At 33.8% G+C, this 19,198-nt stretch overlaps 2 protein-coding genes across 3 annotated transcripts; both read right to left on the bottom strand.

Annotated features, from left to right (window-relative positions):
- Positions 1–1,345: 1,345 nt before the first annotated feature.
- On the bottom strand, positions 1,346–3,468 carry LOC132285481 (mediator of RNA polymerase II transcription subunit 25-like). 2 transcript variants are annotated; one of them, XM_059787676.1, is made up of 5 exons: positions 3,095–3,468; positions 2,589–2,657; positions 2,322–2,406; positions 1,696–1,782; positions 1,346–1,590 (listed from the first exon to the last, which is right to left on the bottom strand). In XM_059787676.1, the coding sequence occupies exons 1-5, from the start codon at positions 3,109–3,111 to the stop codon at positions 1,552–1,554; spliced, it is 297 nt and encodes a 98-aa protein (XP_059643659.1). In that variant the 5' UTR covers positions 3,112–3,468; the 3' UTR covers positions 1,346–1,551. The 2 variants fall into 2 exon arrangements, with proteins under 2 accessions (XP_059643659.1, XP_059643658.1); XM_059787675.1 differs by lacking the exon at positions 1,346–1,590 and having other exon boundaries at positions 1,630–1,782.
- A 389-nt stretch (positions 3,469–3,857) lies between these two features.
- LOC132281872 (mediator of RNA polymerase II transcription subunit 25-like) lies at positions 3,858–16,935 on the bottom strand. Its single transcript, XM_059783535.1, has 14 exons — positions 16,838–16,935; positions 14,993–15,023; positions 13,298–13,361; positions 12,664–12,759; positions 11,446–11,576; positions 9,886–10,089; positions 9,714–9,779; positions 7,738–7,933; positions 5,871–5,993; positions 5,605–5,730; positions 5,367–5,461; positions 4,323–5,258; positions 3,989–4,042; positions 3,858–3,878 (listed from the first exon to the last, which is right to left on the bottom strand). Exons 1-14 carry the CDS (start codon positions 16,933–16,935, stop codon positions 3,858–3,860), a joined length of 2,241 nt encoding a protein of 746 aa, XP_059639518.1.
- Between the last annotated feature and the right edge of the window lie 2,263 nt (positions 16,936–19,198).

Below are 19,198 nucleotides of genomic sequence, written 5' to 3'. Positions count from 1 at the left end.
TTTCAACATTTTTTTTTCATGTGGGACAAACACTCCCCACATTTTGCATGCCCATTTAAGCTTATAAAAACACCACACTTAGGAGCTAATTTTTCATTCACCCGGAAATGGATTTGAGAAAGTAAATATACCACGTTCATCTCCTTACGGAGAGAAATGCGCTCATCTAGAGATCCGCAAAAAATTATTAGCGGAGTCTATTCCAAATCTCATCCAAAGTTTATGTTTTTAATGCCCCCGTTTCCAACACTAGGGTCGTTACAATTAAGTAACGAAAGGACCGAATATATGGTGTGTCTAAATTTATTAATCTTGTCATATGTACACACAGAAGTTCAAACGGGGTCAGTGTTGAGTCTCATACACAAGTACAAATAAATATACCTCAATCTTTAATTACGTGGTGCGAAAATTGAACACTCACATATATTACAGTTTGTGGTTCAGTGATATCTCCTCTACCTTTCAAAGTGGATGGTGAATATTTGAGTCTCTAAATAAGCAAAGTGAGTGTGTGAATATTGTGTTTGAGTTTCTTACTAATAATATATATATATTAATAGACAAGCTAAAATCATGTTGAATTCTGAGTGCAATGTTCATATCTGAATGTTTTTTTAACTCGCCATTATTACTTATTCATTCCTAAATTAAAGAAAAGAACCACATATTCCATATTCCATAAGAAACTTCAAATTTCTTATGTTTTATGAGTTAGGAATTATAGCATTTGGTAACAAAAGGGGGTTCAGGTTCTGCATGTACATGTTAACAAACTATATTATTAACTAGGCCAACCAACCAATTTATTGCCACCCCTATTAATTTAAATTTCTTTCCCACCTCGGGTTAATCCGGATCAAATATTTATCAATCATATCCACAACATTAATCTGTTGTTCATTTGCTAATTTACAGGACTAAAAAATATATATGTAGTTTTAGAAGACATGTCTTGCTCGATGTCCTCCTTTCAGTTATGAGGATTCATAGCTGGGCCAATATATACATATATATAGCCCATATTCAACTAGTGAAATGGAAAAGATTGCCGGAAGGCACTCTTTCTATTCCCAGTTGTATTATGTTCATCTCCAACTGGAAACCATTTGAGGTCGACTAGATACAGACCTAACCTTTGACATGTACCACTGCGCTGGTAAGTACTGCTTCACTGGAAATCACAGTCAAATAAGAACACGCCACGGAGAAGCGACATGTCGACACAAAAGTGCATTATCAACACAATGGCAGCGGAGGGGATAAACTAGCAACTGACTCTACGTATGGTTCCCTTCTCAATTGAGAGAGATAATATTGTCTCAATAGCATCTGACTCTCAATATAATTTCCTTCCTCATAATTGAGGTAATTAATGGAAATAATCTTTTAAAGTAAAGACTTTCTTTTTGCTACAAGGTCCATAACTCGATCAAGTTTTTCATCAGAAGATGATGTCCTGAGAAAGCTGAAGACAAACTATGCATATTTCACATACTCTCCAAGGATCTGCTCTGGCTGATTTTGCACTTCTTGCTTCTATGGATGCTGCTAGGGGATGTATATTTGGTGCTTATATAGAGGAAATCCCTGGGTACCAAGTAAACAATTAGATTAATTTTGATGAACTTTTTTTTTTTATTTTTTTTTATTTTTTTGTGGTATGAAATAGTATGAAGTAACAGAGTGTCTTACCTCAAGATAAAGCGTTCCAATGAAGCGCATACTGTTGGTGGAAACAGTGAGTAACAATGTTTGTGGTGGCAGCTTAATATATGCACACTGAAACCAATACAAATTTCAATATATTAATCCAAAAATTCATTCTAATATGAAAATCTTCTGTCACAATGCTAGCTTTAAAGGTAGCTCTTGAAAAAGCACTACTACTACAAAAGCTTAAAAATCGATCATTTGATGGTTGTATATATATAAATAATGATATAGAGATTTTGGTGCCTTTGGTGGCGGTAAACCTTTCCAGATCATTCATTTGAGGATGTTAATTTTGTTTGCTTGATTTAATTTCTTTGTTTTCCTTGAAATTATTGATTGTGTTAACAACTAAAAAGGGATAATTTTATGTCTGCATATAAGCATGAATTTCTGAGTGGATATTTGCATCCAAGCTATATATTTTCTAGCGATTAGTATTTAGTGTACATCTGACCTATCGCTGCATAACTTAGAAAAATAAACAAGCAGGATTAGTTGAATTCAAAATTTGAAATGAGAAAATTGAAATTGAAATTCACCAAGTATGGAAAGAAAGAATTAAGATTGTGTAAATCTAGGAGAAAACCTAAGCCGGAATGACTCACAAGCCTCTTCTCTTTCAGTTCGTCAAATTTTCTGCGATGATGCATTGCCTCAATGATTAAGTATTCTACTTCGCCATCATATGGGCTGGTAGAAAATAGAAAAGAAATCATTACTTATAATCTCAACATAAACATATCATCAATAATGAAACATACGAACAGAAAAAAAAAAAATTTAAAAATAATAAATAAAAATAAATAATAATAATAATAATAATAATAATAATAATAATAATAATAATTTGGTGAGCTCCTTGGTACAATTACATGTTATTGATATGGTGTTGAGATACAAGCTGATCAACGTGTAGTGTTCGTGGCCAGTCGGCAGCAATCCTGAAAAAAAAAACAAATTGAGTTTATCTAATTCAGATAACTAAGAAAATAGTAATAAAGATCATCCACAACATGCATACACTTCTTTGTCAGAAACTTATAGTTGCCCTAGTGGTAGACATGAAATAGCCTGGAACTCTTTCTTCATACCACGTATGAAATATCTCCGTGCATGAAATGCTCCCAGGAGCACATACGGTACACAAAGATAAGTTTTCATCTTGAATTTAAATGATTGAAAGAATAATCAGGATAAAAGCTTGGAATACAATAGATTTTAAACATTCTTATTCTGTACTTTTTCTTTTTTTATTTCAATTTAATAAATTAAACTATTGGTATAAATTACTCTAATGTCAAGAATATTGAACTATAATAAGGAAGGTGAATTGGACTTATAAGCAAACATAGAAACGAGCGATAGACCCTGAACTTACTTATCTGAAGTCGACATCTTCCTGTAGGCCTGTCACAAGGAATAAAACATTTAGCATGTGTGGGAATATTTAGTCAAACTGCCTAGAAAAAAAAAAAAAAAAGAATTATTAGTCTAGGCCTTTGTTTTTCATGTCTTTGCATAGACAAAACTGCTGAAGTAAGAACACGATGCTATCTATACTTCTATATTTGACATCAGAATACAAAGAAACATATCCAAAAAAAAAAAAAAAAATGCATACAAAGAAACATATATGAAGGGTAATCCTAAAAGCTACCCCTGCTCGCATAAGCATGAGCTCATACCATTAGATTCATGCTTGCTTCACTCCTTCACATGACTTTTATTACTTTCCATATTACAGGAAAGGTGATTCTGATGGCCGTCACCTCTTGGCCACGCCGAACAAGCTTAGTCACAGATGTAAAGATATGAAAAATAAAAGTATAAACCTGGTTGAAAACTAGCAAGTTTTTCTATTTTGAATAGGTAATTCATGGCGTTAACAGCCGTCTACTCTTAAAGCTTAAGCTGATAGAGAGAGAGGGTAACTATAATATTTATATCCTCTACATGCCCCTTCACGTGTGACCATCTTTTGGTTCAACATGTGTTTTTCAATTTTAATTATCAGGGTGACGGTGAGGTTCGAAATCGAGACCTTTGGCTCTGATACCATATTAACAACCATATACTCTAAAAGCTTAAGCTACTAGAGAGGGGGTAACTTTAATATTTATATCCTATAGTGGAAATCATGGTTAAACATGGTTCATAGTTCTCTATAATGGAAACCAATATTCTTCATGACATCAGAAAACATATCCCTAGAATTGTGTGAATGAAAACATAGGCCAGTAGTCTACTGAGAAATGTGTGCATGAAAACATACCACTAGTCTACTGAGAAACACAGTTTGTCCATTTTCCTTCGAAGTTAAATCCCCCTGAATGCACAAAAATAGCAAACTGTAAACAGTGTCCTTGTTTGTGTGTGTGAGTAAAGATTGAGGAAATGAAAATTGTTGAACTGAAGATGTCTTAAATTGGAAAATACTGCTTTAGCTTAATAACAAACTCTACTTATACTAGTTGTAAACAGTAAGTGATTAAGAAGGAAAGATGAGAAAAGTTATATATTCATCTCATAACAATAATGTGGCAATGTGATATGATACCAGTGGGCATGAATCTTGTATATTTTGTTTTAATCACAACCAAAATTACCTCCCATGCTTCGATGTATCCCTTGGGTGGTCCAGACAGAGTGCTTGTTGTCTGCTGTGACCGTGTTTTACAGCTCAAAGTATTGCTAACAGTAACAGAATCCATTCCCTCCTGCACTCGTTGAGACTTTCCCACCATAGAAATCGAAGTGTCTGCCCCATATGATATACTTGGTTGACCAAAGGCATTAATGTGTTTCCGTTTCAACCAGTATTCATCTTGTGCCACTTGAACCCTTGTAAAATGTCCTGAATTCATGTTAGGTAGTAGTAGTGATTGACCGGTACTTATGGGTCCCTGAAGATTTGCTGAAAGCTTTGATGTCTTTAAATTTCCATATATATCTGAAGTTGCTGTTATGAGTGAGCCATTACTGGTCTTTTGATCACATTTTTTGGTCTTCACTCGTGACTCTGATTTAACTATTAATGGCATGGTTTGTGTAAAACTACTCATTGTTCGAAGTCCTTCAAAATGTGAAATCTTTAAGTTTCCTGATATGGTAGAAGCTGCTGAAGCAGTGGAACCATTGGTTGCAAATTCTGCATTTTGTTGTGATATCAATGTCGCCTCTGACTTAATTGTAGGCGACCACATGGTCTGATGAGGATACTTGCTTCTCCTACCAATTGTTTGAGGTTCTGGAGAACTTCCTCCATTTTTGACTGAGGAGGTCCTCACTTGGAGTGGAGGAAGAAGGTTGCTCGAAAAGCTTGCATTTACCGCTGCCTGACTCCCATTATGTCCTTTTTGTGACATAACAATTCCTGCTGGAGTAAGTTTCACCTTAATATCTTCAAACCCAGACTTCAATTGAGAAGTGAAGAAGTCTGATGATGTCTTCACACTTGACATGCTTTTGAAAGTGCTGTGTAGATCATTTGAATGGTGTGGAAATGCAGTTCCTAGCTCTTTGGGCTTCACAACATAGGGTTCCTGAACAAGAGCTTATTTATTTCATGAAAATTGCCCTGTAAGCAGCCCCTGGGTGGCTTCTTTATATACAGGCAAAAAAAGAGAAATCAGAGCAGATACAAGTTTTACCAATTTTTCTGCTGCAGTAGGAAAATCTTTTGCAGGAATTTCTTGTTTACTCGTCAAGGATTCACTCAGTGTTTCCCACAGCGTCATAATATCATCTGGGAAGGAAAAGAAATGGTAACCATTCCGCGTATTATACAACTAAATGTAAATAAGCAGTAGATTGTTTGGTTTGTCAACCAATGATTAGAGCCAATAAATTGCAGACTTCCTTTTGCATGGTGATGTATAGAATTTTTACCGTTTTCCATTTTTTCTTTTCCTCTTTTCTGCTGTGCAGTCCCAGTAGGAATACTCCCTGAAGGAGTTTCTTCCTCATCCATCTCTAGTTCATTCAGTATTTCCTGGAATATTGAGACCTCCTCATCTGAGAAAGGCCATTGACAGTAAGCATTCGATTAAATATAAGCTCAAATATTGATTAACAGTAGATTATTTGTCAAACATTATTGAGAGCCCAACAATCTGAACATTTTCTTTTGCCTATTTGTTTGATAAGACTTTTACCATCAACTTTTTCCTTCTCTCTCTTTGGCTGGACTGGTGTGGCTGGAATATTTTCAGCCAGAATATCATGCTGCCTTGTGAAGGGCTCACTGAAAACTTTCCACTGCATCATGATGTCCTCATCTGAAAAAGAAGAATCAGCAGAATTGTCCAACAGACTAGAGAATAGAATATAAATAACAAAAAAGATTGTTCTGATTCTTCAACCAAATATTGAAACGAATGAGGTGGTTGTATAGCATCTTATAATAAAAGAAGAATAACAACGTTCGAAGTTGCAGCTATAGAAGTTGTATAAAGTAAAGGAGAACCAAAAGAAGTGGAACATAAGTACAGAAATAGCTCGGTAAAAAACTTTGTTACATGGACTCCAAAAAATTTGTAAAGTACCTGTGTTCAGACACACAACTTGGACATGGGCACATGATGTTTCCAATAAGTATGGCTGGATAAGCATCTAACAAGTATATCCCAATCCAATAATTCAAATATATTATATATTTATGCATAAAACAGTGTGATTATGTTCCTTTTGCTTCAAAAAACCAATTAAAACAACATTTTAAGATAAAATAAAAGATATTTTTTTATAAATAATATGAATATTTTATCATGTCCCCATGCCCTTGGGATTGGGATCTAGTACATCCAATACTCAAGACACATACCTAAACATGTTACACATACCCGGGTCCATGTAATATAGGTGAAAAGGATTGCATAAGTTTTTTCGCCTTACAAGAAAATACTTCCTCATCACATTGAAGATTATTTCTTCTAATTAAGGAACAAAGAAATATATGGTGAGGATGAAAGTTTTCAGAGTTAGAAGTAGAGAGAGAGAGAGAATGGATCATTCCCTGGTGCACCCCCTCACCCCTACCACAACGCACACACATTCAAAGAGAGCACATTTTTATAGGCACAGCGTAGAGATTCCCCAAGGAGACAATTTTTTTTTCATTTCATTCTGTATTGAAATTTTTTTTTTTTTTTTTTAAATAAGTTTTTCATTCTGTATTGATTCCTGCTATATAATGAAGTGCAGATGATCTTGTCATATAAGGGAGGGAGGGAAGAATGAGAGTACAACATCCAAAGAATTAAAGTGAGGGGAATGAAGTGGGAAGTTCATTTGAAGCTCGGAGTAAATTCATCCCTCTACCAAATTAAAGAGTCAATTCTAAAAGACGCTTGATGACAAACATCTCTGTAAAACGAGTATAGGTAAGACTAGCTGGAAAATAAATGATAACATAAGGAATAAAATTCACTCCTGATGAGGACATGCTGAATGATTGTTGACTACAATGGTTGGACCGTCTACAACAAAGACTAACAATTGCATCGTTAAGGAATAATTCATTAGCTTGAAGCCATTGCTAGGACAACATATGGAACCAAACTAATTTGAATTGAGGCTGCAAACAATGCAGTGATGGTGTGCCCCTAGATTTGAGTGGCAGGATGGGATTCATGCAGCTGAGCTAAAGAAGCTGGCTTAAAGCTTTTACGTTGTGTTTCTTTTAGAGTTATGTGCAATTAAGAATATTTCCCAGCACAAGGCCACAGATGTTCCACTTAAATTTTAAAGCCATTTTTCTAGCTGCCCAGTACATTTTACACCAGTGCTGTGAAAAACATAGAATACTGTTATTTTAACAATGACTTCATTTTTTTTTTGATAAGTATTTTAACAATGACTTCATTAAAGGCAACAGTCGAACATGCTACATGATGAAACAAACAGCCTACAAGATTATGTTAAATGACTAAACATGGGCAAATAATTATATAATGTCACATTTGAAAAGTAAAAAAATAGCAGAAAAAGATGAAAGTAACTAGTCCAAAAATTTGTGATTACCTTTAAAACTCTCTGGAAGTGAAAGATGGGAACCTGTCTCTGTTTGTGTCTCCAGAATACTATCAGGTGTTGATTTACTTTCCAACTGATTGAGAGCAGCGCGAGCCTCCACAAAATTCTCAGAGATTAGGACAAGATGGTGAGGATTCTTAATATCATTCACAGAAGATTCTGTTGTTTGATGACTACAGTTTCCCTACATTGACAGGATGGTGTTGTCAGTGACTTGCCAACTTCCATTAACAAAAGGGAGTGTATGTTTCTTTATGTAAATGGATGGTACTATAATTCGAAGATCAGCAATATAAAGAAGAAAACACTGAGTTATGCATGGAAGGTGGTAACATACAAAATGATTGTGATATATTTGGATTGATCTTTCTCAGTATTACTTTACATTCATTCTCTTGTTTAACCGACTAAACGTTCCTCGCTACTGAGTTGTACGCGGTGATATATTAATATATATTGTATGTTGCAGAATTTGGAGAAAGGTGGAGAAATTATTTTGAGAAATTTCTAAATTAAAATCATGTAGGAAGCTTTGGTTTAGAAAATTTTGGTAACCTTAGCCCTTAGGGAGATTATAGAAGCTAATTTTTTTCACAGGACCACAAGAGACGCTATGTGACAGAGACAATCTTATTGAGGTTTGGAAGTGTTTAGGCAATTATAGTGTGTGTTGGCTAACACAACTATTCAATATTACTTAAGAATTTTTTATAAATGAAATAGAACTATTTGGATACCTATATATATGTATAAGTGAATGGTTAAAGTTGGACAAATTATTGGGGGTACAAATCAATAAGCCATGCTACAAAACTTTGAAGAGAGTTACCGAACAACATCTAAAATGTGAAACTATAGTATGGAACAAGCAATTTGGATTTATTTCTATAAGGTCAACAATGGAAGCTATTTATTTATTAAACAGATTAATTAAAATATTATATAGAGAGAAAGAAAGATTAATCTTTATATATTTGGACAAAGCCAAAGACAAAGTCCATAGAGACATAATATGCTTGATTTAGAATCAAAAGGAGTTACAAATAGATATATTGACAGTGCTAAAGGATATTTATAATGAAAATATAACAGTGTGACCATAATAACAACAATTGTGAGAAACGACTGAATTTCTACTTAGTATATGTTTACATCGACAATTGATGTGAAGCCCATATCTTTTTTTTATTAGTTCTGGATTATTTAACAGAATACATTCAGGATGAGGTTAGAAGGTTTGTGTTATTTGCTGATGATATTGTTTTGATTGATGAAACTAAAGTTAAGATGAGTGTTGAATTAGAGGTTGGGAGAAAAGCTTTAGAATTACGTTTAAGATAAGTAAGACCAAAATTGAATATGGGGAATGTAACTTTAGTAAATTAGAAATAGAAATATGGATGTAGTGATGCCAGTAACTTTAGTTTAGGAAAAGAGAAGTGGTTTTTATTGAGGGAAATGCTAAGGGGAGAGAGAGATCAAAACTAACATGAGTTATAGATTGTTAGGAAATATGATATGTGTCGTTTAATGGAGACTATAGCCTTCAATAGAGCAGAATGGCAAAGTATGATTACTGACCCCCAAATAGTTGGGAAAATATTTTGTTGAGTTGAGTATTGTCTGTTGCATAAGAAATGCAAGATTTTTCCCATGCAAAAGGTTATAAAATACTTCTCAATATTGAAAATTATACATTGTTCATGTACCTTGTTATGCATTTGAAATATGAAAAGGTAAATTAAATGCAACATTTAACTACAGAAATTTGAAATCACTAGAGAGCCAATTGTAAGAGTTTAAGCAGGTATATGAAGCAGGGTATGGGGAGTGGCATCGAAGGTGAGCAAGGCCATAATAAATTTAGTAAATAATAATAAAGATACTAAGCAAGAGCACGTGACAAATTTAGAAATAATTATAAAGACACTAAGCGAGAGCAATGAACAACTTTAATTTTTTACCGCACTATATATCGCTTTGAGCTGCGCAAATTTTTTTGGAGAGAGAACTGACAGAGATACAAATGACTGCACGCAAAAGTAAGCATTAGGACGATGGTAAATATAGCAATCACCATTTGAGGAAGGAGCATAGCCAGCAAAGCAAACAAGGTTACAAGTTTTGCATCAAAACCTGAATAAATGATCTGGCAACTGTCTCCGTGTCAGCCAGATCGCATTCCATTCGTGCATCAGTAATTTTACCAGAGGCCGTAACTTGTATTATTGGCAGTTGGACGGGTGTAGGAAATAGACATGGATTGCTGGCAGCCACAAGTATGCAATGCCTTTGTCCAAATTGTTGAGTTTGGTTTTCGTTTGTGTTTGCTTGAAACATCTGATTCACTCATGATAGAAATATTTAAGGTCACTAGATATATAACAAATGGAAGTTGATGGAGAAACAGGGACCTAATTTCAATTTGGAAAATGGGGGAAAGAAACTGAATGAACCGCAAACAGCAAAAATCTTTAACAATCCAAAATAAATAAATAAATAATGAAAAAAAACTATTTTTGTTTTGTACATGCTTCTACCATAATTAAAATTTGAAATAAATCTAACATGACAATTGTAGATTTCTTTGAATACGAATGCAAATAACAGTATGCCAAATGGCCTCACAAACATTAAAGATTCATTAGTTTTTTTCTGCCCGAGTAAGCAAACTAAATCAAAATGAGATGCGATAGAGTAGGCATAATCTATTATTGTACAGATTGAACATAATATGATGCTTTGTAATGAATGGAAGGTTTTTCTTTTCTTCAGGATATTTACAGTATGGGAGATGTCTTATGATTTGGCTTAGGTGTTACAATGGTGGAATCTGGAGAGAATGCAAGCCTACACACGACCCTCCTGCAAACCTCTTTGGAGGGCAATCACCACCTTTTTAGGGTGTCAAACACATAGCAGAATGAATGCTATAACCTCATATGAAGAGGGTGGCATGGATGCCATTGCACCGCATTGTCGGTGGTTTGTTGTAACAGTCACCAAAGGAGTTATTTGTAGTATACTAAATGGACATAACTAGGAAACATTCAGTATTACATAATCAAAGCAAGAGGTTTAACTCAAGAATTCACTTTCCTGTACTATTCGTAATGTAGACAGATTAAGCATGTTATGGACACCATACAGTTTCTCCCTGCACTTTTTGGTAAGTGGTCTAGACTCTAGAACCTATTGGTAGCTACAAATTTCTTTACCAACAAGATCTAATAATATACATACTGACTACTAATGTATGGTTACATTTGTTCAGACATAAGACAGCTAGGCTCAAAATTTAATAGCAGAACTGTAAAAATGCCTCAATTATAATTAAGAATGAAGCCATATCCTATGGAATATAATGAACATATTTATCCCCTTTCAGATAAGAATTAATCTTTACCATACACGGAAAAGGAGTGCAAACAAGCAAGACCTATCAATAATGTATCCATATCTGACAATTACACAATCAGAAACTCGGAAAGATTGCATATAAAATTGACTGAAGTGTATCAATTTATTAATTCAGTCTCTCATGGACATTCATTTGCAGTAAATATTTAAACTCACTGAAAAATGTGGAGCATTAAGTTCAACAGACAAAAATTAAGCAGTTCAGTAAATGAAGCACGTCTTTTATGAAATTACGTTAAAAAACAGGAAATAAGATTTTGAGGACAACATCATTACCATCAAGGCATTGGAAAGCCCTTCTGCAATTCCAGCTTCATCATTGCCACCGCCTTCAAAGGATAAAGCTGATAGCCATTGTAAGAACTTATTCATATCCCTTGTCCAACTGCTTGCTTGTACCAAGCATTCTGCACAAAAAAGACAAAGGAGGTATTAGATACCACCAAAAAGAAAAAAAAAAAAAGGCTCATTAATTGAATAAATTAAAGACAAAATGGTACTTTCTGATTTTTTTTTTTCTTAGAATTATAGAATAAAATATTGTCTATTATGTAAATGTAATGGTGATTAAAAAACCACCTGTGTCCTTTACACAGCCAGTCCCAAGCCCAAATTAGAGGGAGGGTTGCATTAGGTAGCTTGACAGACAGCATAAAACCTTGTGCTGACCAATATGAACATGAATCCTATGAAGCGGAATGGAAATATAGGATTCATGCAGCCAACCCTAAGTAGTTGGGAAAAAGGCTTGGTTATTGTTGTTATAGTAGTAATGTTCTTCACAAATGATTGTTCTTAGTTTGACAGAAATCAATATAATGCCCAATACAATAAGTAAGACATCTTTCTAGTGTCACAATATTGGCAAAATACCAAAATGAAAAAACAAAAAGCATAAAACGTGACAAATTGAAATCAAACATGCATATCATTGACTTTTTAGTGGTTTTATAGTGATTGAAAAAGTTCATGGCATCTGTAATTGACTCCCTTTATGCCTTGCTCGATTTTCTGACATTATTACACCATGACCTCAACCTTTACATAACCCAATACCACAATACAAATCCATGGTTATGATACCAACTCAAATAAAAGTTATAAATGAACTTATCATTCAAATATTTTCACTTCTCCAGTAATTGAGAACAAGGCAAGACGTAGTTCTTCAGGATTTCCATCTCTTGTGTGATGTTTTCTTAGGTTGTTCCATTGTTTTGGTTTTCTCTTGTATTGTGAAGGCCATCTACTGGAAATGGTATTCTATAGTGGCCTTTTGTTATGGGGTTATGCCCCCATTTTCTCTTCTACTCTTCTGAGGTTTCTTTTATAAAATTCCACCACCATTCAGGAAAAAAAAAAAAAAAAGGTAGTTGTTGCATATTATTTACATTGAAGCCACCCAAACTTGAGGAGTAGTTGCTAAATTAACTGAAGGGAAGCCGAGTAAGCGAGGCTTCTGCCGCTGAGGGGAGGTTCAGATGTACACCTTACCTTTGCAGGCAGAGAGGTGATTTTCTGTTTCAAACTTGCTACTTCCAAGTTGCAATGAAGCAACCTTACTGTTGCACCAGGGTCCACTCTCAGTTGCTAAATTAAGTATGCTGAGTAAAAGAGATGCTTTATCACAACTCAAAATATTCTCATTAACTCTGAATCTGTAAAGCCTTAATTCTATAAACAACCAAAGTTCCAAACCTCGTTATCTCAAACACATGCAATGTGATAAAATGTGCAACTGAAATACTCATGTTAAAAATCTATATAAAACTAGAACACAAAAACACAGCCTAGTTGAAATAATATCATTTAACGAGTTAATTTATGCAAGTCATATAGAAACTTGAAGGTGATAGTGATAGCTTATCACAAAGCATAAGCCTCGTAACATGAGCATATTGAGAACAGAATCTGTATTGATGTAGCATAGTTAAGAAAGGAAGAACAACCTGAAATTGTCCTTGAACAAATTATAATGTGCATTTCTTATTCATACAAATTAAATAATTTGGCAGATTAAATTCGGTCTCTAGAAAGGAAACGAAAAAACACCAAAGCAATTCTATACTATCTTAAATGTGATTCACCAGAAGAAATAAAAAAGGTCCAGGGTTAGACAAATGCATACCATTATAAGGTCCATGAGCACCATACACAACGACAGCAAATGCAGGTCTTGTTGCAGAGTTATCCTGTAAGCAATACATAGACAAACAAAAATAGGAAGAAAATTATAACACTGATTTAGAATTTCAACAATAGTCTCTGGAGAAATGTAGATGCATCTGGACATCAAAAAGTTCAATGACTGGTTATGAAGTAAATGAGAACTATGGAAATTAAGAATTCAAAGGACCATATCCGTACATCTATGAAAGAACATGCATTTTGGAGATTTAAATTGTGAGAGTTGTTGATCCATAAGAAAAATAGGATGCAATAGAAAGGAACCAATAACAAAACAAACCAAAAGCACATATGTGACAGATAAATCATGAAATTTTGAGTTAAATTGTTTACCTAAGTAGTTAATTATCCTATAATTAACCTCAATCCCACGACTTTTCCAGTACAAGATTGTGTAATTTTCAACCGAGTGACGAGACTGCCTTATCTTATATATCACAAAGTGCATAATAGAATCATCAATAATTAGAAACATCTCATCCTTGACCTTGAAAAATGGACAATAACATTGGCTCCGTTCATCAAAAAGAAAAAACCCTGGTGATCTTTCATAGTTTGAAATGTACCATCGAATTTGAACATCAAGCATGCAATTCTTATTAATTTGCAATGCCTTTCATGTCAATCATAGTAATGCCTTTCATGCCAACTGCACATTTTATGATATCAGATATTTAAATAATGCTTGGTTTATTATGCTTGTGGTTATTGTTTTGATAGAAAATGAAATATGTGTCATTGCATTTGGGTGATGTGTACAGTCTATCTTTATGGTTGTAATTTCAAAGTGTTTCATTGTCGCTCATTTGTATAATGCAAATTAGTAAAATGTGTACAGACATTCTATGTCCCCAGAAGCAACATTCCTGATACAAGTAGTACCATGTTGTTATCCTATTATCTCAAAAAAAAAAAAAAAAAGGTGAGGAAACTTACTCCTCTTGCTTCTAGATGACAAAATTTGTTAAATTGGGTGAAAAAAAAAGTATGTTTTTCTAATTTTCTAATCTTAGCTAAATATCAATTATGAGAACTAAATTCCTCCATCAGAAAAAAGGATGTGTACCAGCAAAATGCCTAAGTTGTTATCAAGGATTCAAGGTAATATGGCTAAACTCAAACATTAAACGGCATGTAAAAGGACATCAGTTACAGAACAAAGCAAGCTCATCTGTTTTTTTACTACTCTGTAAATTTCACATTTTTCAATATCTTATTTAACCATTGATAAATATTCTATGCTGCAAGCTTCAGTAGCAATTTGAATTTTCAAGATCACATCCATGATCAACCTTTCAAGATATCAGTCACTGCCTTAATTTAATGCTACTATGTTCTATGTCTACTTCATTTCAATTTGATTATTTTCACCTAATACCAAACACTGGCTTAATTACAACACCGTGTTCCCTTGAGAACTGTAAATATTTACCAATGATATAATATTAGATGACTTTGCCTAAAGTTTCTGGAGAGAAGATAAGTACTTCGTAACTAACAAATGATGAAAAAATATAACAGTGATAGTGATCTTAATAAATGAACAATTTTGAGGCTGAAATCCTTAAGATAAAACTACACAAGCAAGTAGAGTCTATTAAAATGAGGCATTATGTCTAAGCAGATTAAAGAGTACCTGGGATGCTGACACATTGCCACAAAAGTACCTATACAAATAGGATGCCAAATTATGTTACAATGAGCAATAAGCAATATTCAGTACCGCAGATCATAGAACTATACAAAATAAATAACATAACAGACTCTTCCCATCACAAAGTCAATATAAGATCTAAGCTGGGACATGAATACACCATTAGATATGTGTCCTACATTATTATGCTTGTTTGTAGAAGAGCGATACCAAGAAGTGCTACAACCAAGGGCCTAACCCACGTGGAATGTCAACTTTGTAATGAAAAAGAGATTGAACACTTTGATATAAATTCGTAATGTTATTTTAAGGACCGTTATGTGCTTGTTTTATATAAGATGAAGAGTGTAAGTATATGTAGGATGGGTTGGTCGAGTATCCATAATGTATTGATCAAGTGTTCGAAATGTATTGATCAAGTGTCCAAAATAATAAAAATTATTTCTAAATTATGGACACTTTATGCTTGATATATCTAGGGCTCGTTTGAAGGAGCTTCCCGAGGCCTCGAAAAATATTTTCAAAAAAAAAAAATTGTCACGATTAGTTACACATATGTGAAGGTCTTTTTCCAAAAGCCAATGATCTGGAAATCATTTCATAGAATTAACAAAATATTGCTTTTAGGAACCCAATTTTTTAGAAGTAAATTTATTATTTTACTAATTTGTCCGCCCAAATGGGGCCTATTTTACTACACTATTCACACTAGCGTCGCTGTCCTTTTAGATATTTTTGGATTTTTCGTACCACTTGTAATTGGTTGGTCGCCTGCCATTAGACTCAAATGCTACCTTTTAGGTATTTTTGGATTTTCCGTACCACTTGTAAATTGGTTGGCCGCTTGCCATTAGACTCAAATGCAACCTTTTAGATATTTTTGGATTTTTCGTATCACTTGTAATTGGTTGGCGGCTCGCCATTAGACTCAAAATTTAAGTTGTTAGATGGTGCGACTTTTCCATTTTGTCGGATGCGTAACAAGTCTTTGTAACATCCTAGCCACGTGCAACAAAATCGTCAACCTTGAGCACGAGTTTTTTAGAAGTTTGTGGATTGGTACAATCCCGAAATTAATTAGGCAGATTCGATTTGAATATTAGATAGAGATTCAAATTTAATTAGCTTTTTAATATAACATGCACAGGTATGCATCTGTGATATTAGATTTTCACAAGGATAATTAGCTCTATATATATATATATATATATATTTTTTTTTTTCTTCATATAATTAGCTATATATATTTAACAAGATTTGCTCTGCGGATACTTCCAATTAATATGTTAGTTCACCATGATTATAATTTCAATATATATATATATATATGTGTATATATATATATATTGTATGTATGTATATCTTTAAATGATCGAATCAGGAAAATTTTACCAGCTTAGGACCAGTGTTGATAAATCTAACATACATTTATCAGAAGTAGCACCGAGGGAGTTAATTTTCAAATAAATTAAATATAGTAGTTCTATATATATGATCTCTTGCCACAAACTATCAGATAATCAAGGCTAAGCTGGATAAAATTGTAAACACATAAAAACATTCCATTTCCTTCAATCAGGAGAATCATCGGTTTAATTTTACTGTTATATATAGATAGATGAAGCCGGTCAGCTATGATTGCTGTGAAGTACTTATATATGCAAAAAGAATATATATATATATAGCATAGATGTATCATTATAACCACAAGAACTGCAAAAAGGACACCATTAAAAAAAAGGGACACAATGCAGAAGAATAAGAATATGATAAGTGAATTTACAGTGTGTAGAGAGAATAATTGATGTATGTGTGAAGTTGATGTACCTTGTGATCTTTTCAATGTAATCTCTGAGAATGGTTGACCAGTGTGGAGCCATCTCGACTGTGCCGTCAACAACCAGCAGCAGCCGCTTCTCTGCCATGGGATTCTCTCAAGTCAAATCACAGTGGGGCGGGGAGACAAACATACACACATAAATATATAGAGAGAAACACACACATATATATACACACACACACACAGAGATTAGTAATATCGCTCTCTTAAATGGAGTCCAAGGAGCTCTGCGTGCCCTGTGGCTGGTTTTGGACACGTTTCTGTTTCAGTTGCTCGTCATTAATTACATTAACCCGTCCCTATCTGGTAGTATTTCTAGCCGATTTCGACTTCAACTGGTTAAGAGCATGTGTGGACCCCATTAGAACTGGGATACGGCCCGAGTGCGTCCCACCAAGACAGGTGGACCCCACTCATACACTCTCTCCATTCGTCGAAACAGAAGTCGGCATCCGAAGCAAGACCGTTGTGACATCCTATTTTGACAATTTTGTACATGTAAATTTGATAGATTAATAATCACCAGACAAATTTGTTTCACGGATTTGAAATGATGGTGTTTTTAATATTAATTTTTTTTATTAGATGCAGTCCATAAGACCAAAGGAGTATAAACACTTAAACTATATAAATAGGTTAGAAAATTCAATCATTTTTTAAATTAATAATACAATATTGTTAAGTTGAGAATGCAATAAGGATGAAATATTGATGCATTCTCAATTTAATTGGGTTACGAAAAATAATTCAATGTGCTTCGTAAACAAATATTTAAACGTTTCATATTAGTGTTTATATTGATATTATGTCAGTGACGGATCTAGAAAATTTTGCGAGGGAGGGGGAGCGCCCTTTTAATTTGTGGGAGAAAACTTATATTAGTGAGTCTTAATTTTAGTGGAGTCATCTTCATAAATTCTAAAAAAATTAAAATATAAAATGCAAAAAAATAATAATAATTAAGTGGGGGCAAATTGTAATTTTAGTAGGGACATCTTCATAAATTTTTAAAATTTTGAAATATAAAATGCAAAAGTAAAAAATCCAGTGGAGCATCCACCCCGAGATCCTATTATGAGTCCGTAGCTGATTACGTGAGTGTTACATATTTCATTTTTAACTTGAAGGGTGTGTCTAAACTCTTCGATGGATCCAGTCTTATATAGACACGTGGCAGTGACATACATTAATTTTGGTTCGGATACATAATGCATCAGGATGACTTTAGAGGGAAGAATTAAATTGAAGGTCATCTGCTTTCTCAAATATCATTACTGACAATTAGAGTTATTTATTGTTAAGTTATGATATATACAACTTGCTACATTTTAGTCTCGCCCAACTGAGAAGAGAGAATAATGTCCCGTCATATATCTATGTTGCTTCATTGTATTTACTAAATAGAAATTTATGAGATTATCCCATGTGTGACCTACTTGCGTACATTGACTGATCTATTAACTCATTTTATTTGTTGGGCTTAATTAAGCAGCACTAATTTTTGTTTTGGCTAATAATGAGGGTATCACCAACCTCATACAAAATTGAGGAATGCTATTACAGGGGCACTCTATTCAATATACTGACCAACTTCCCTCTTTGGCTGTTAGATGTGAAAAGTTTAGAAATGGGGGAAAATTATAAATGTATGTGAGATGTTAATTTGTTAATTTCATATTATGTAAGCTTTACCTCTGTCTGTTTCTTTCCTTCGCATATCTGTCTCTCTTTGCACGAGAAGCCCAGGCACAATCTAGATCTCTCTGCATATCATTATTGTCAAAGACCACTCATATTTTCAGGATAAACATTTTATAAAAAAATTAAATCTTGTGTGCTAGGAAACTAAAGTCCCTTTTAACGAATTTTTACAACTTTCCCATACCAATAAACTTTCCTAATCCACCGGCTAAAAAAGTTATCAGTGTACTTGAGAGGGGGCGCTCCCTTAATAGCATTAATCGACAAAATTAATCTTCTACAGACAAATGTAACACAACCAGTCACTTGATCTTAGGACAGCAGACACCATATAGATATTATTTGCATACTCTCTTTAAACGGCGTTTACACAGTTTGACCTTTCATTAGGCCAAACATCAATGAACCTATTAATGATGAGGTTGTCATATGCTTTGCTAATGGACTCATAAGAAAGGTAGTCTTTGAAAAAAAAAAAAAAAAAGAGAGAGTCATTTTGATAGGTTTTTGTTAGGATAAATACAAAAATGTACCATAGTAATTTGATTATTATGGTTTATTTTATTTTATCTCCTCCACTTTTTCCAAATAATAATACTATCATTCATTTCTTTTTCTTTTTAATTTATTCAAACATGAATAAATGT

The sequence above is a fragment of the Cornus florida genome, unplaced genomic scaffold (genome assembly GCF_030987335.1).
Source record: "Cornus florida cultivar Cherokee Brave unplaced genomic scaffold, ASM3098733v1 CherokeeBrave_3.0.0_Hap2_Chr11, whole genome shotgun sequence".
In the NCBI taxonomy this organism is placed as follows: Eukaryota; Viridiplantae; Streptophyta; class Magnoliopsida; order Cornales; family Cornaceae; genus Cornus; species Cornus florida.
Note: the sequence above shows the minus strand (reverse complement) of the source record. Positions and strands in the feature narration are given on the sequence as shown.

Bases quoted from the DNA above. Each gene is read 5' to 3' on its own strand.
- LOC132285481 (XM_059787675.1), bottom strand. The intron at 2,407-2,588 runs GTAATTGTACCA...ATTTTCTACCAG, and splicing joins CAACACCATATCAATAACAT to CCCATATGATGGCGAAGTAG. The intron at 1,783-2,321 runs GTGAGTCATTCC...TATTGGTTTCAG, and splicing joins AACTGAAAGAGAAGAGGCTT to TGTGCATATATTAAGCTGCC.
- LOC132281872 (XM_059783535.1), bottom strand. From the start codon at position 16,935: ATGGCAGAGAAGCGGCTGCTGCTGGTTGTTGACGGCACAGTCGAGATG. The intron at 10,090-11,445 runs GTAATGATGTTG...TGAGTGAATCAG, and splicing joins GGCTTTCCAATGCCTTGATG to ATGTTTCAAGCAAACACAAA. The intron at 5,462-5,604 runs GTAAAAATTCTA...TTTCCTTCCCAG, and splicing joins AAAAGAAAAAATGGAAAACG to ATGATATTATGACGCTGTGG.